At 52.4% G+C, this 17303-nt stretch overlaps 1 protein-coding gene across 1 annotated transcript; it reads right to left on the bottom strand.

The window, feature by feature from the left end:
* Window positions 1-412: 412 nt before the first annotated feature.
* On the bottom strand, window positions 413-16433 carry EFHD1 (EF-hand domain family member D1). Its single transcript, XM_061465289.1, has 4 exons — window positions 16083-16433; window positions 8406-8553; window positions 3156-3290; window positions 413-2048 (listed from the first exon to the last, which is right to left on the bottom strand). The coding sequence occupies exons 1-4, from the start codon at window positions 16376-16378 to the stop codon at window positions 1914-1916; spliced, it is 714 nt and encodes a 237-aa protein (XP_061321273.1). The 5' UTR covers window positions 16379-16433; the 3' UTR covers window positions 413-1913.
* Window positions 16434-17303: the final 870 nt, after the last annotated feature.

The raw sequence follows: 17303 nt of genomic DNA, 5'->3' as shown, positions 1-17303 counted from the left end.
GCTTGGACCCATTTTCAGATGTCCATGTACTCCCTCCCTCCTTTCTATAAATGCAGCAGGAGAAAATGCTAAGAGAAACATAGCTGAAGCAACCTGCCTAGATCCCAGCTGGGGCACTACCACAGCTGAGACAGTGGCTATTTTAAGATAATGGAAGGCTGAAAACCTTCAGATGTCAGCATTTAGCAGTGGGCAGTATTTCAAATATTTAAACAGCCACATCCCTTTCTGAGGAATTGCAAACATTAGGGCTTTTTACACCAGAACTGCTGCACAGACGGGGAAGTGCTATTGAGCATCTGCCTGAGAATACTTCCCTTATTCATCCAAGTCAAGACACAGTTCTGGGGATCACTACCGTAATTTGTGAACAAAATGGTAGAGTCAGGGACCTAAGATAAATCGCAGACAAGACAGAAGATAACAATGCTTTATTTGTACATTTCAGCAACAGGAGAAATAATTGAAAGATGAAATTATCTGCTTTGTTGTAAAGTATAAAAACATTTAATTATAAATATTTAGCTAAAAAAGCATGATTTATAAAATATAATCTGTGAAGATATATATACACAGTTTAATTGTTTAGCAATTCTTTCACCTGACATTAAAGAGAGTTTTTTTCTATTTATTATTCCATGCTCACAGTTTAGTGCTCACAGTTTAAGAAGCAAAACAGACAAATTAAAACATAACTGGTGAGTTTCATTCTGGAAAGAAAAGAAGCATAAAGTGGGGCAATAGCAGAGGCAAAATTTGAGCAAACCCATGTTTCAAGAGAGGTCTCAGAGGGAACACAGCTCCCCTGACCTACAGTGTATGTATCCAGATGAGCAGTGGGCATTTTAACATTTGTGGACAAGTTTCCTGTGTTTGCAGAAGAAAATGGCTAATAGTACAGTGCAAGCCCTCTGATTTCAGTTCAGCTAAATGTGCTCACCTTGCTGCTCTGTCCTTCTTGAGCAGGGATTGCTCAATATGCTGGGCTGATGGTATGTCATGGCTCTAATAAAATCACAATGTCACCTTCATGATTCAGGATTTCCAAATAGAAAACCCCTTGTGCCATCTGATTGCATTGTCCAGCTGGCAATATCCCTTAAAAACACATACAGCTGCCTAAGGCTGGAAAATACAGTGAAGCCGTACAGTACACTAAATGTGATGGAATGTGAAAGAAGATACATGGTCAGGCAATTCAGTTTTCTATTCCTCATTTAAGAGAGAGCCAGCTTCCTCCCTTCAAAGTCTGGGGAATTCTTGCCTCTTATAGAAAGATTTGTAACTATGGCACTTCAGAGAAGAAAAACTGGAAGACTCTACAACATGCTGGGTGGCAGAAAAACTACAGGAAATGGTAACTAATTTGATCCATGTCCTAGTAACTATCTTTCTCTCTTCACAGTGTTTTCACAGTGCCTGTGGCACAGGGCTTTGAGAAAGAAAAGGGTGACAACACCCAACAGCAATACAAACATACAGGAAGTCAAGCTGTAATTTGTACACCCTGATTTACACAAGACCTCACTACTTGCCTGCAAGGAAGGAATTAATTAATATGGTGTTAAGAGAAAAAGAACGTATAGAAAAGAAGGAAAGAATAAAGTAGGTAAGCATGACACTCGTCAGTGCTCACCCATGATTTGCTACCTGCTGTGTCTGCTTCAGGGTGATGTACTCCTGACAGTTCAGAGCACAACAGCATGTACACAGCTCTTAGGATTCACATTGTTATGAATGCATAGTAACTGCAAGAACTGTGCCCTTATACTCAGGAGGATCTTCAGGAAAGGAAGGTTAGCAAAGCGGTAACAAGTTTTAGGCAGGATCCAAGCAGTTCTCTCCAGGTAGAGCCCTAATTTGGGAAACGTACCAAGTCACGTGCAATCTCAGAGTGCATATTGGCTGGCCGGTTACTGGATAAATGCAGACTTTAACTCCCTGAAAGCTGCTCGGCGGTGTTTCCTCTCTTCCTCTTCCTGCTTTCGCTCATCCTGCTCAGCTTTTATCTCTGCTTCAAACTTACTGGCTGAAGAGAGGGCTTGAACCTTTATGAGAAAGAGAAAATAAAAGCATATCAAGCCTTGCAGAGGGGGAGCCAGAGCCTAAACTACTCCCAGATGAGCAATGGAGAACTGTTTGCTGTGTCACGCAGTGCTCTGCCAGGGTGGCTCAAGTATTAATTACACTGCAATGCCTGGGTATTTACATGCAGTACCTGTTAGCTTGCTTGACTTGAACATCAAAAAAAGAAAGGTCGTTTACTAGTAAGTCACTAACAAGTGACCAAAACGATGCTCAGTACTGGGTCACACACATTCTTTCTGTAGGCAGGCAGCATAGCGTAAGTTGTGAGTGTACGGTGGGAGAAACTACTGCAGAAGACAGTTCTGAATGACAGCCAAATCTGAGAACATCATACTACACCATGGATAATCTGCAGATCAAAGAGACATTGTTTATTTGCTGGCTATTTTTCCAGCTTTCATCTCAGTACATCTGCTGGGCAAGAGCTGTGCTATGCTCTTGGGAAAAAAAAACTTGTATAAACAAGCAGGATTATTTTCTCTCCAAGAGAGCTTTCAAAAAGGGTGCTTTGTCAGATTTGAATGGTGCAAAGCTCTTTCTGCCAACCCCAGGACCCTGTAGAATAATTCTGATTCCAAAGGTTAGAGAGCTGCTCGAGAAAGAGATGTCTGAAACCTTATACTCCAAAACACTCCATTCACCACTGAATTCAGAGTGTTCTGGTTGAGGGAGGTTTTGCAAAATGGGAAACACTGTCCCTATTGCATTAGTTTCCAGGATACTTTTGTCTTTAAAAGCAGTCAGCCATCTTCTCCCATAGAGCTCACAGCCACAGAGACACAGGCTGGCCAGTCCCTGTGGCTGACCCTGCAAGACCCAAAGCAGAGGTAGTGAATTAAGCTGTTGTAGCATTGACAGATCTGCAGAAGGATATAGACAGAGTCCAACAAAATTTGAGGGGAAAAGCTATAGCTGAGGTTGGGGTGAGAAGAATGAAATATGCATCCTTTTAGCTAGGAAGTAACACTAGGCATATCTTCTACTCAAAAGCAAGGAGGCTCAGTGTCTCGGTGGCAGTTAAGGCCTGCATACAGAGCTTTTTCATGTTTCTCTGTGACACACCATACCTTAGCTTCAAAGAAGTTCTTGGCTCCTTTGACTCCCTCAATGGAGACATCTATCTCCGAGAGCTTTGCAAGAGTCAACAGGCCGCTGTCCTCCTCGAGCTCCCCAGCTGCAGCTTTATGGAAAATCAGCAGGAACTAGCAATACAGACAGAAAACACTCAAGCTCTTCACTGAGGCTCGAACAAAACACAAACAGCACAATTGCAGCCCCACCTGCAGGGGGCTGGAATTTACATTTCTGAGCAAAGGAATCCAGGTCTATACAAACCAAGCAGTGCCATGGACCTTGTGCCCAGCTTTAGCTCACAGCCCTGTCAAACTAAAAGAGGTAGGATCAAATAAGAAAATAGGGTTTCCTGGTGAAGCACAGCTCCTACTGAGCCTGGGCTGCTACACAGCCAGAGGAAGGATGTCACCTGCTTGGTACAACCATGTGATAGGCTCAGATATACTTTGTTATGTCCCCACACCCTACTGATGTATTCACAAGCCCCTCATCAGCTTTCCCAGTCTTCTGGGGACTCAAATGATATCCCATAACATAGAAAGCAGGGCAAAAATGGCTCTGGCTCACAGCTGAACCCCAGGCTCCCTTTACAGCAGCACCAGTGCATTCCTGTGAGAGAGAACAGCAGCCTAAGCATGGGTATAGCATTGTGATGGAGTGGCTTGCACAACTGCACAGAGCAACTTGTTTAGAAACCTCTGTTCTGCACTGGACCACAGACATTTAAATCCAGAACCACTACAACAGAGTACATATTGGCACGTGAACTGCATTGGGAAACAAATGAAGAAAGCACACTTTATTTTACAGAAAGGATGCGAAAATCTGCCTGCTTAAAAATAAAGACCTCTGCACCACTTACTACCTGCTAACCGAGATCCAGGTTAAGACAGGGATGCTCTATGCATCATTTGTCCTGTAACTGCCAGCTCTTCTTAGCCACCCAAGGTGTCTCTGTCCTTGGAACAGTGTGGAAAGAACAGAGACTGGGACAAGTCACCAGGTTCAAAGGCAGCACAAAGCCACACTGCTTTAGTCCAGGGCAGAGGGCTGCATATATCACACTGGGCTGCCCATAAATCCTGAAACTGAACGGGAACATCAAACATGCCCCTCAGGCGGCCAGGCTGGGGACTTGGCCTCTTCTACAGAGCCTGAGCTGTCCCAGCAGAGGGCAGCAGAGTCCCAGCATCTGCTTGCCTGCTAGAATGATGCTGGAGAGGGTCTCTTCATCCGTAAGAGAAGGGGTGATGAGTTCACACTTCAACAGGGGAGATTTGGGTTAGATATAAAGAAGAAATTGTTCTCTGTGAGGGTGGTGAGGCACTGGAACAAGCTGCCCATGGAAGTGAATGCTCCATCCTTGGCAGTGTTCAAGTCCAGGTTGGATAGTGCTTGGAAAAACCTGGTCTAGCGCGAGATGTCCCTGAGCAAGGCAGGGGGGTGGAACTGGATGGTCTTAAGGCCCTTTCCAACCCAAACCATTCTGTGATTCGATGATTCCAAGTTGCTTGCAGAAGCTGGTGGAGATGCAAAGGCTTCCCATGGGGAAGGGTGTGGAGATGACAGAAACACTGGCTGCCTCTCACAGAAGCGGCATCACCAGGCTTTGCTTGCTGCCTCATAACCTGCGTGTGCTCAGCACAGAGCAGCCAGACAGTAGGCTGCGGCTGGGCAGGGAACTTTCCCACCCTCCAAACACATGGAAGAAATTAGATGATGCTCTGCTGAATGGGCAGAACACCCTGCTCAGAAAGAAACCAAATCCTGCCCAAGATATACTCTCCCTCTGCTCAGTTCCGCTGCGCTCAGGCTGGTTCCTCTCCTCCTCCAACACCAAGCAGGGGACACAGGGCTGGCAGCCAGGCTGGCATTAGTCATGGCTCCTCCTCACAGTTTCTGCTCCACCCTGCGAGTCCCACTTCCTGGCATTGGAAAAGAGCCGTGGAGGCAGCACAATCCTGAGGTCTGCTACAGCTGCTGCCCAAGGAGGAACTGGAAACACCCAGTCATGAGTACAACTGTGCATGAATCATCCTGAAACTAGAGGATAGCACAGCGATCCTCCAGGGGTGGAATATGGGCTGCCACAGCCACAAGATGTGGGCTGAGCTAAAGGAAACCAGGGACTGAATCACCTTTTGGGGCTTACACAGCATAACATCAGCCCCAAGCACCCAGCAAGGTGGACTATGTGGCATCATGCTGGTTTCCACAGGAGCAATCCTTACACCAGCACACCACCTGCAGCTCACCTCACCAGTTACTTGCCCCCAAGGCATCAGTCCTTGCCATCTTGAGACCACCAGCAATCTGCGTTCAGCTTCCATTCCCAGCCTGTCTGACACTCTTGCTAGGCCCAGGGCACATAACCTGCAGCTAAGCCTCAGAAAAAGGGCAATAGAGGAAAAACAAGTGAATAATGTTATCTTTAAAAGCTGTGCTCTCAAGGAGGAGAAGATGGCACACTTTGCATCACGTAACCCCATAAAAGAAGAGACATATCTGCTCACATCCTTCATGATCCATAATCTACCCTCCCATTGCCAGGCCTCAGAGCAATGCTGCAATTATGCAGCCCCACCAGGCTCCATGCTGGCCCCGGAGATATGAGGGAAGGCACAGGATTGACTGGCAGCAGCAGCCTTGCAACAGCTTGCCAGAAAAGCAGTGTCACCCGAGGCTGTGGTTTGCACTAGCCCTGCCAGCAAACACATAATGTGGGTGAGCATTTAAGCTGGTGTGGGCATGGTGGACATTGGGTGGATTTTTGAGGGTTCTAGACAACAGCCACAATTAGACATTACTATTATAACAATTAACTGGTTTCCTGTGGTCATGACAAAAGCAGGCAGGCAGAGGCGTTTCCTCCACACACTGTACCTCTTTTTTTAAGCCTAAATTCCTTTGCTGCAATTGTGCAGTTAATTGTTGATGTATTGATGGATGCTCAAAGGTCAGTGGTACAAGGCAGCTTTCCCAATGGGGCCAGCAGTTTGTCAGCAGCAAGTCAGAGCCATACAAAGCCTGCTTCCCAGGCAACAGCTTACCTGGAATGAGAGGACATGACACTACTCAAAGCAGCAGCAAAAGGCGACCTATTGCAAGTTAGAGGTCCTTAGCAATTCTCTGCCCAGGCCACAAGAAGCACGTCTTCAGGCAGGAATGTCAGGAGTTGTCATTCTCTGGAGAGGCAGACAGAAGCCCTCCAGCCCTTGAGTTCAACCCTGCTGAGTTCAGACACTCATTTAAACCAGGGCTTTTTCCTCGTGTTCTCTGAGCCCCAAGTCAGCTTCATCACCCTCCACATGCTTGCTTGTCACCACCAACAGGAAGAGTGGGACAGTGCTACAGGCTAGTTCAGGCCTCCTCACCCACTGTGAAACCTGCCTCCCTGACAGCCCTCTGCTCAAATACAGCAGCTGGACACAGCACATCTGCAATAAAGCAAGAAGCACCCTGCTCCTTGCGGAAGGAGTTCTGGGTACATGACAAAGCTGCTGTGTAATTTGTCGCTGGAGCTCTGCCAGCAATGCTCCCTCATTCTAACCATGAGCCGCTCAAGCTGGGGGTTGCTTGACCATCATTTTGTTTCTGGCAAGAAGCTACAACAGCACCAACTGTTGTAAAGCCAAGGGCTGGAAGCACAAGCAGACCATGCCAGCTGATGGGGGGCTGTGCTCCAAGGGGAAGAGGAGCTGCTCCCTCTGCTGCTGGTACCTTCCAGAGTTCTGAGGATAAAGGCACTTATTTTGCACAGTAGGGAGCCCCAGCAGCAAACCCAGAGGCTGTCTCCAGCTCTTCATCCAGGGTGAAGGGCAGCCCAGGAGGCACACAGAGCTTCTCCAGCCCACAGTGATTTGGCAATCGCAGTCTTACCTGGGGCCAAGGGAATGGTGCTCTTCCTGCTCCACTGGATTCTTCACTACCCCTAGTTCACCTCTGACCTGGCACATCTTCTCTGCCCAGAGGAGCTGCTGGCCTAGGGCTTTCACGGTATAAAGCGACAGGCTCTCATTTCCCAGATTTGCATGCCTTTCCCTGCTCTCTAAGGGCTGAGGCCTGTAACTCAACAGTCTTTGGCCTCTGTCTTGTACTGCTGCCCTCTTGCAGAGAAAGAAATGCAAGAAAACCCTTGGGGGGGGCGAAAGCAGGGAGAGACAAAGCATCAGCTCTGTAAGCTGCCCCTCACCCCAACCAGCCCAGCCAGATATAGGCTGTGGCTGCTCTTCCTTCCTCCCAGGCACTGCCAAATGCCTCAGAACCTCCAAAATGAACAATTCTATGTCCTGAGCTGCGGAGAGCTCTGCACCTTGTCTCACAACCAAACCACCACCATGAAGGAGGCATGGCACAACACCACTGCTGCCATCCCCTGGGGCAGGACAGCGGCACAGCCCTCAGCCAGCACAGGACAAAAGCAGCACTGGCCCTCCTGCTACCTAAAGGGATGTTAGTTAATTTAGATGTCACGGTGTGACATATGCTTCTGAGACAGCAACTAAAGCCTAGGAAGATGCAGCAGGAGGTTTTGGCATCTGAACTCTCCCTTCCTGCTAAGGTAAGCTGGGTACCTGTGCGTGCATGCAGGTAACTGCTCAAACTCCCTCTCTGCCTGGCAGCAGTTCCTGGCCTGTTCATGCTGCTCCCAGTGGTCTTAGCCCAGTGGTGACAGACCTGTCCGCTGCGTGTCCCTGCTGAGCCAGCATCCAGCACTGAGCTGCTGAATCACCACACTTGTTCCTTGGTGCACAGAGGTGACCACCCCCCAGGAAGCTCCCCATGGCTGGTTACTGCCTGATGCAGAGGGATACAGTATAAACTGGATGAGGAATCCTCCAGTGCCACATGAAATCAGCTGCTCTGAGCAGAGCCCTTGCCCTGCACCTCAAATGAGGCCTGAGCCACTGTATCACAGGAGCCCAGCAGTGAGATCTTGTGACCGAAGGGATGTGCCACCTCCAGGTACAGCAAGGAGCTCTGTCAGCACTCCCAAGAAGCTGCAGCCCAGCTCATATGTGCTCACAAACCAAGCAGGGAGGTTGGAGAGCTTTGGCATCAGCTACCATGGGGAGATGGATGCTGACAGTGCTCGAGCTCCCCATAGCATGGGGAAGCTTTCCTGCTTCTCCACTGCACCCCACAGCTGGGGAAACAGAGGGAACCGTCAGAGTACAGACCTGGCTGCCTCCTCCCTCTACCCCACAGCCACATCCCTGTCTGCTCCTGCAGGTCACCCTCACCTCACAGAAGCTGAGCTTCCCATCAAAGTCTTCATCCACCTCCTTGATCATGTTCTTCAGCCCCAGGTGGGTCTGCGGGGCTCCCAGCTTTTCCATCATCAGCTTCAGTTCCATCAGGTCAATGTATCCATCCCGTCCTGAGTCATACCTACAGGGTACAAAGGCGAGGGGGTCAGCCCTCAAAATCCCCATCTCCATCTTCCCAGAAGAGGAACTATGCCCAGAGGATAAAGTCACAGAGTGGCTCAAAGCTCAGGGGAGGGGGAGAAGCTGCAGGACATGACCAGCACTGAGATATTTTAAGCTCAGGGATGTAGCTGACGGCTTTCAGAGCTGCCTCAGATAGAGAAGTGCTCAGGGGAGCTCAGACCAAACCACCCACACAGAAGGAGCACGGAGGAACTCAGCTTATCTCAGTGGGATTTCCATCTCGCCCACTTCTGTGCCCGGCACAAAGGTTACCTTGTACACAACTTTACACCACGCACCAGCACAGGGAGGCAAACACGTGCCCAAGCCAGCTCCTGCCAGGTCTGCTGCTCGATTTGAGGAGAAACGGGAAGCACAGACCAACCCAGCAGAAAGCAGATATATCTCTTTGTAGGCAAAACACAAAGAGCTGTTAAGATCTTTTCTCTACAAAACGGAAATGGTTTTGTACCACACGAGCGCCATGCTTCAGGGCAGCCATTTATCCAGTGTTCCCGGCAGAGAAGAACTGCGGTCCTGGGGAAGCACAGCAATCCCAGCCAGTGCTGCGGGCTGCATCACAGGGCCAGGCTGGTAGAGGAAGCCAGTGCCCGCCTCTAGGACACTAGGAGCAAGACTGAAGTGGGACCATGATCCCAGTGGAGCACAAAGGACTCCATGGACTCTTTACAGGAGGAGAGCACCCACGCAAGGAGCGGAGTGCTTTAGGGAATGGGGAGACAGAGACCTGCCACAGTCAGCCTGGGACCACACACCAATTCCCCCCTAACATCCACTGCATATAAGCATTCAGCCCACCCAGCAACCCATGCTTCACACTGCCAGGGCTATCACCGGGTTTCAAAGTCCAAAGGCTGAAGGGACGGGCGCTCTGCTATCAGCTCTCTCATCAACAACCCTCCCTCAGCCTGGGGTACAGCAGAGCTGGGGGTTCACATGGGAGGACAGGGCAGGGTCTGCCAAGCTGGGCTCAGCCCCTGCGCACATGTGCCACTGTTCCCTTGCCTCCACCTCAACCCTCAGAGTTAAATCCTTTGAAGCAGGAGCCAGTCAAACCCTCCAACCCATCATCTTTCATTGACTGTTAGCTCCCTTCCAAAGACATAAGGGCTGTAGCAGACCAAGACCTGCACAGTTGTGGTTACCCTGGAAGAAAACCCTTTCCAGCTGAGAAACCTCACAGCCACAGAGGAAGTTGTGGCACAGGAAGGCAAGAACAAAGCTGCTGGCTCTGAGCTGCTTGGGCAGCACAAGGAAGAGCTGCAGCCAAAAGCTCTGCCCCTGCCTCCACAAGCCTGGTGCTTTCCCTCCCAAACTGAGGCAGCTTCTGCAGCTTTCCAGAGTCCCCCTACCTCTCTCTGTTTCTTTGTTTCCAAGGGTCCCAGGCCCAAGACACCCCAAACAGCAGGGACATCACCACCAGGCTAGAGGCAACCCCTGCTACCAATCTGCTTGCATGCTCTGCACCCTAACCCATGAGCCCACTAGGCCAGACACCTTTCTGGAACACTAGCAAAGAAACCACTGTCGGAGCAGAAACCAGGTCACAAACCCAAGACGTCACAGGGAAGCAGCAAGTTCATCACAGTGATGCAGGCATCAGTTAATTAAGGCACATGTTCACAGCATCACCCAGCCCAGCTCTGAGACACACTTTCAAGACCTTACAGAAGCATGGTGAGTGCAATGTTTAATTGCCAATTTGTTTTTCCCTTAAGTTTGGGAGGAAGGGTGTGGAGCTGCTCCTCCAGAGCAAGGTGGTTGGGGCGGCAGTGCTTTTGATGAGATAAAGCAGCAAGAACAAAGTGGTAGGGAGGTACTTGGGCTTGGTTGTTTTGGCCCCAGCAAGCTCACTCTGCCCTTGGGCTGGGTGCAGAAGGATAATCCCAACCAAGGGCTACCCAAACAGGGTCAGAACACTGTCCATCCCCTCTCAGGAGCACTGGGTAATGGAGATGAAGGCAGAAGCCCTACAGTGCCTGCTACGCTCATCTCACCCTGATTCTAGCAGACACTACCCACAGGCAAACACCAGCCCTCGGTGCCTGCCCTGGTAAACGCACTGCCCCGAAAGGGTTAAGCATGGGGCACAGCTTCAGGGCTCATCATTCCCGCAGAGAGGCAGCACAAAGCCAGGATTGTGAGAAATGGGGACTTGCCATCGGCAGGCTGTGGTGGCAGGGCAGCACGCTGTACCAGCCCCACAATGGGTGTTGAGGAGCACACCCGCTGACACCGAGATGCACCCCAAAACCAGATTAACAGCGCCTTGCAGTGGGGAACAGCCAGAGGGACACTGAAGCCCCCCGGATGCTCGGCGCCATCCCCACAGCAGCACGCTGCAGACTGCTGCGTTCTCTCCCCACCCCCACCTCATCTCCGAAAACAGCCCAAGTATTTTAGGACCTGAGCAGAGCCACTCGGCTGCCACGGGCCACGCAGCCCGACTATTTAGGGAGAGGCATATTTATAGGGCATGCGAGATGGTGAAATTCATTCCCTCCAGCCCCTGCCGACACAGGCATCATGGGGCACAACGCAGACTGCAACTTGTTAGTCAGCCGATGCTCCTGGCACACCTCAGTCCTACCAAAACCCCCACTGTCTGCTTTCTGGGAGCTGCCCAATACCATTCACACCTGAGTCACTGCCCCCAGAGCAGCTCTGTTCTGGTGATGGGCACTGGTCAGCCCCCACAGGCAGCGTTGGAAGAGGGCACGAGGGCAAGTTTGGTCCCTAAGCGCATTGTAGAATCACTAGAATTGGAAGGACCTTAAAGCTCACCCAGTTCTAACCCCCTGACATGGGCAGGGACACCTTTCACCAGAGCAGGGTGCTCCAAGTCCCATCCAACCCAGCCTTGAACACTGCCAGGAATGGGGCAGCCACAGCTTCTCTGGGCACCCTGTGCCAGCGCCTCAGCACCCTCACAGAGAAGAATTTCTTCCTAATACCTGACCCAAATCTGCCCTCTGTCAGTTTAAAGCCGTTCCCCCTTGTCCCATCACTACATGCCCACGTAAAAAGTCCCTCTCCATTCTGGGGAGCCATCACATCTTGTACTCCAGGAATGCTGCAGCAAGCGTATGGAGCACTTGGGTGCCTTGCCAGCCCTTCCCATCCCTGCTGTGACACTGGGGCTTTGCCTCCTTTGGGCTCAAAGCTCCCTGGGACATGAACAAAGCTTCATCCAGGTGACATGCAGGCATCATGGACAGAGAGGATCTTGTGCCAATAGGCAGAGACATCTTGCATCACAGGCGGGCAACTCCAGCACCAAGTCAGTGCCACGGCAGGTCCCCACCTGCAATGGCTGGAATAGGAATACAGGCTGGTGTGATATGGCTCCAGAGCACTGCCACCACAGCAGCGCTGTTGGCAGCACATGAGACATCAGCAGCAGCTGCCAAGATCTGCAGCAAGGATGCACCAAGATTCCCACCACTCTGGCTCGCTTCCATTTGGGCTGCTGAAGTGCTGAGAGAAGAAAGCAGGAGCAGACGTTGAAGGCAAGGAGGGAATACCTGCTCAGCAGACCTGCTTAAGAGCAAAGAAGTCTGTTATGCACTATTACAGCCCAAGTACAGTCATCGTACTGGTGTTATACACAGCATAACTGGGGGGTTACACCACAGAAGAAAGAGGGATCAGGAGGAGAGGAGAAAGGAGATGCTGAGGACAGCACCACCTGTATTCACTGCAGTCACCTCCCAGCCATCTGAAAAACACCAAGGGAAATAAAAGGGTAGTTGAAGAGAATTCCCAAATTCTGAAGGATCAAAGAGCAGTTTCTAAACATTCATGCTTCTTGAGAAGGGCTGGAAAGAAAACCTGTCCTCCTTGTTCACATGTGCTGTATCTGAGCTTGCTCCACATGCTGTGGGCACCTGTACTTTGATCTGCAGTTTCTGCACGCTGCAGTGGCTTAACAGGCTTTGAAATAAAGCTGAAGTGGCAATAATCTTCACTTAAACATTTCAAAATCCTAAGCAATACTTCATTCCCTCTGAGCGTTGTGTTTCACCTTACATGGAGAGGGAGGTGCTGATGTCTTCTTCCTGGTATCCAGTGATAGGACCCATGGGAACGATTCAAAGCTGCCTCAGGGGAGGATCAGACTGGACACGAAGCACCACTTCTTTACCAAGGAGATGGTCAGACACTTGAACAGGCTTCCTAGGAGGGTGGTCAATGCCCCAAGCCTGTCAGTGTTTAAAAGACATCCGGGCAATGCCCTTAACACTCTAACTTTTGGGTCAGCCCTGACTCAGTACATGCAGTTGGACTTAATCACTGCAAGCCCCTTCCAACTGAGATATTCTATTGCCAAGAGCTTTGGAAACAATTCTTCCATAGCAGGCTGGAGGCAGGGACAGGCTCCTCAGCCACGTGCGGCCCCATCCTCCCCAGCCTGGGTAGCAGGAACTCTCCTTCTTTAGAAGGGACATGACAGTAAGATCAAAGTATCCTCCAGCAAGACCTGGGCAAGACCCTAAGGCACCACAGCATTCAGGGCCCGGGCTGGGTGGCCAAGTCCCTGTGGGGATGATGTGCCTGAGCACTGGGCTCCAGAGACAGCTGGTCACACTGGGAGCATGGCAGCGCTGGAGCAAGCAGGTCTGCTGCAGCACATTGGACACGTCCTTTGGTACAGGCTGAGTAGCTCCCAAAGAGCTCCAGGAGGGCAAGGAGACATCACAGCCTCTCCCACCAGCAAGGCACAAGGCGCTTCAAGATACGCAGGCAACGCATGGAATTCCCTAGATACAAAAGCAACAGCAAGGCTGGAATTTCTCCACTCCCTTGCACCCTGCAGATGAAGCCAGTGGCTGTTTTCCTCCCTCAGAAAGGTCATTCCTGCCTGGAACAGCCTCACAAGCCTGGCTTTCATACCCCACTCTGCCACTTATCTGGACAAGAGGGTACCAAGGGGAGCTGTGACACTGCAGAGCTCCAGAGGTGCAAGACTTGGTGAAGGGAGGTTATCATGGCTACCACAGTCCTCTCACACACAAGCAGCTAATTAGGTCACATAATTAGCCTGAGCTGCAGACTTGCTGGTCCCTCAGCCAAAAAAAGATACCCACCCCAAGAGATACCTGTACCCAGCACCCACAACAGATACCTGTACCCCATCTCCAAGGGAATGGTGCCAAAATGGGGGGATGCTGCCAGGAGTCTTGGACAAGAGAAGTGAGCCAACCATGGCAGCAAGAGCAAGGAGCATCATTTCTACTTTGGAAGGATGCTCCTGGTGCAGCCAGCAACACAGAGCACCTGAATGAACCGCTGGATTTTGGGAAGCCCCATGTTCCAACAAGCCCTTTGCTTCCACCCTGGCACAGGGTGGTCACTGCCACCAGCTATACTGTGAAATGCCCTGGAAAACACCAGAGCAGCCACAATCACAAGCAAGTCCCTTTCTGGCTGGAGCACCCTGGCTCAGCCCATACTGTGCACAGGTCCCACAGGCTCATGTTTAGTCCAAGCTATAGATTTACAAGTCAGACTAAACTGATGAGAAACACTTTTGGGTGGGAAGTCGTACAGTGGAAAGCTGCATCCTGTGTAGTGAGAAGACACATGCCTGTCTGTCAAAAGCTTACTTTACCTTTAATAAGAAAGATCCTGGGTTGTGGTGGCCACAGCCAATAAGCCATACAGAGAATAAAAGCCTTAATCACATTAACTAAAGTTCTGATTGGCAGGAATTAAGGGGAATATTTCCTCTCCTCATAGAGCACATGGTGTGAGCTGACACTTGAAAAGAGGTCGCTGGCAGCAGATGGAGCAAAGACCAGACTCTCCACCACTGCAAATGGCAGGTGCCTGTAACAGAGGGAAAACCAGGACGGGCTTTTCCATCCGACTGTCCGGGGAGCAGCAGCCTTCTTTCCCTTTTGGCACAACCAGCCGGCGCTCAGCTGCGGTAGTCCTCACAGGGCATGCAATGTTTCCCAGTTACATTGACCATCTGATTAGCATTCAACTGCAAAGCCTAGGTTTCTCCACTTACAAGGCTGGCGTTTAATGAGCTCATTGTTGAAAAATTCGGCTGCAATTCAGCTCGTCCACTGTTTATTCCCCAAACCACCGCTGTTCCTTTCCTCATCTCTATTGAAGCAGTGCTGCTGCCCACTCCAGGCTCTCACACGCAGCTTCTGGCCACTGCAGCTGCCTGTATCTTTAGTCCTCCTGCCCCCACAGTGCCATGTCTCAGTGCTCCGCAGAGTAGGACCCCTTTAACCAACGTCAAAAGGGACACACAGGAGCAGGCAGAAGAGCAGCCTCACCCATCCCGCTTCTCTTCCCGCGCCCGGCTGCCGACAAAACACTGCCTGTGCAACAAAGAACTCCGGTGAGCTCGGAAGGCTCACTGCCTGGTCTCCTGCAGCAACAGCAACACCATATAGCATCAGGAGCACTTAACCAGGCTCTTGATCCTTGCAATGACCCCAGCCTCCAGGGTGCCCAGGGCAGCTTTCACATAGGAGAACAAAAACCGAACAAGCCCTGCTGCTATCACCTCTATAAGTGGAAATAGGTCTCTGCACCTTGCCATAAAAACCCATGTAAGTCCTCTGTGGTCCTGCCTCACGCTGGGCAGCAGCTCACCCCCAGCCCGGCAGCCATGCCTGCTTGACCCCTCTCCTTGGGGCTGGGAGAACATCGATCCTCAGGAGCACAGGGGTTTGCGTTGGTCAGGGAAGCCCGAGCACACATAAAGCCACCCATGCACGGTCCAGGACAGGGCTTGTAGAGAAAAGAGCAGAATCCCAGGAAGGGCCAAGCCCTCTCTGCATTGCCACCAGCATCCCGACTCTAATACAAACCTTTCTGCCAGGAGAGGATCCCTATCCTAGCCCCCAGGAAGGGCAAAGCAAGAGGAAGCTGTACACAAGCTTTGTTTGGGAGCACAGGAGGGAACACCAAGTCTGGCAAATGGGACTGTGGAAGGAGCTCCAGCACTGCCAGGCAGAGCTAAAAGGGATGTTCAGGGTCACGGTTGTTTGAGGCAGATCCCCAGCACTGCTGCGAGGCCCCGGGACACAGCGTCCTCCAAACCCGCCACCACATGGGTGCCACCACAAACAGCCGCCGTCCCACACCCAGGTAGACCAGAGGCAACACTAAGTCGTGAGCTAAGCACAAGTCTCAGCTCCAGCCCCGAGTCCGGGGCAAACCCCACGAGCAACCTCTCCGCCCCCCCCCCCCCCCCGAAAAAGCACAGGGATAACGTGGGGATCAGATGGCGCTGGTAACGCGCCGCAGCTTCTCCCAGCCCGACCGCAAACCGCGAAGAAATGCAAGTATCCAGCCAAGAGCAGGCAGACTCTCTCCAGATGTCCCCCCCGGGAAAAGCACTGGGAGGACCCGCGGGGAGAAGTCAGAGCCCCATACCCGACGGCCGATCCCACGAGTCCGGCCAAGAGAGTTCTTTCCCGTCCCCGCTCCCGCCCCACTCACAGGCGGAACAAGCGCTCCATGTCCTTGATCTGCCGGCGGCTTAACTCCTTGAACTCGGTGTAAACGTTGAACACCGCGGCCTGCCGGGGCTGCGCCGCCCCCTCGTTGATGTCCTGCCGCCGGCACAGCTTGGCGCTCAGCTCCGCGCCCGCGCTGGCCGTCAGGCAGCTCCGCTCCGCCTCGGCCCCGGCCGCCGCCTCGCCCTTGGCCGCTACCTCCTCGCCCTCCACCGCCACTCCGCTCTCCTCCAGCTGCAGCCGCCGCTGCAGCTTCTGCGCCAGCTCCTCCGAGGCCATAGCCCGCAGCCTTCTACCCGAACCGCGCCGCTCCTGCCGGGCCTGCCTGCCCCGACCCGCAACTTTATTCCCTCACTTGGAGGGAGCGGGGCGGGGCGGAGCGGGGCGGGACGAGGCCCGGACGGGGCGGGAACTTAAGGAGGCCCAGCGGCATCGTGTGGTGGTGGGTGCAGCGCGGTGTGGGGTGGCGGCGCTGCCGTCGGAGGTACCCACCACAGGTACACCCACCGTCGGGTTCAACCGCACAGGCTGTTACCCTCACGGGTACATTATCACACATACGCACAGGCTATCTCAACCACTTTCCCAGGCAGAGAGAGCCCCCACTGAGGTACAACTCCATGGTTACCTCTCCACGGGCAGGGTCCCCTGCACCCAACACCGGGCTGTGCGCTGGCCCAGGGCTCACTGCTGCCGGCACCACCCCGCGCCGGTGGAAGCAGCCGGGCCCCGCCGGCTCCCCAGGCACAGCATAGCCTGCTCCGTGCCTGCATGGGTGGCAGAGGCCAGGCCCGCCCGCGGCGGGGCAGAGGGACCCCTTAAGTCCCGCCATGCGCCTCCCCTCTTATCTCCTTGGGCTAAAATTAACCCAGGACAAAGCCCAGCTCAGCGCTGGGCTGCCCCTCCTTGTACAGGCAGCACGGAAGACAAGGCAGACCTTTTCCACCACCCTGCTCCCCTTCCCGGCACAGTGCCCAGTACCATCCCCGCTGTCCCCAGGCCCTGGCAGGTCATATGCATGTCCCTCCCAGCACCCATCGTTCCTGTCCCGGCTGCTAGGTGGTTGGTGGCATCCCCCGGGATGGGATTATGGCCGTTATGAGACTGTTCAGGGTGGCTGCTGATGCGATTTACCCACCGGGGAGGAGGGGGAGAGGAAAGCAGTAGCGGAGACACGCAGCCTGTTATGGCTTCCATGTGCCCA

Source organism: Pezoporus flaviventris, unplaced genomic scaffold (genome assembly GCF_033815535.1).
Source record: "Pezoporus flaviventris isolate CSIRO_AGI_PZ_B2104156 unplaced genomic scaffold, CSIRO_AGI_Pfla_v1 ptg000040l, whole genome shotgun sequence".
NCBI lineage: Eukaryota > Metazoa > Chordata > Aves > Psittaciformes > Psittacidae > Pezoporus > Pezoporus flaviventris.
Note: the sequence above shows the minus strand (reverse complement) of the source record. Positions and strands in the feature narration are given on the sequence as shown.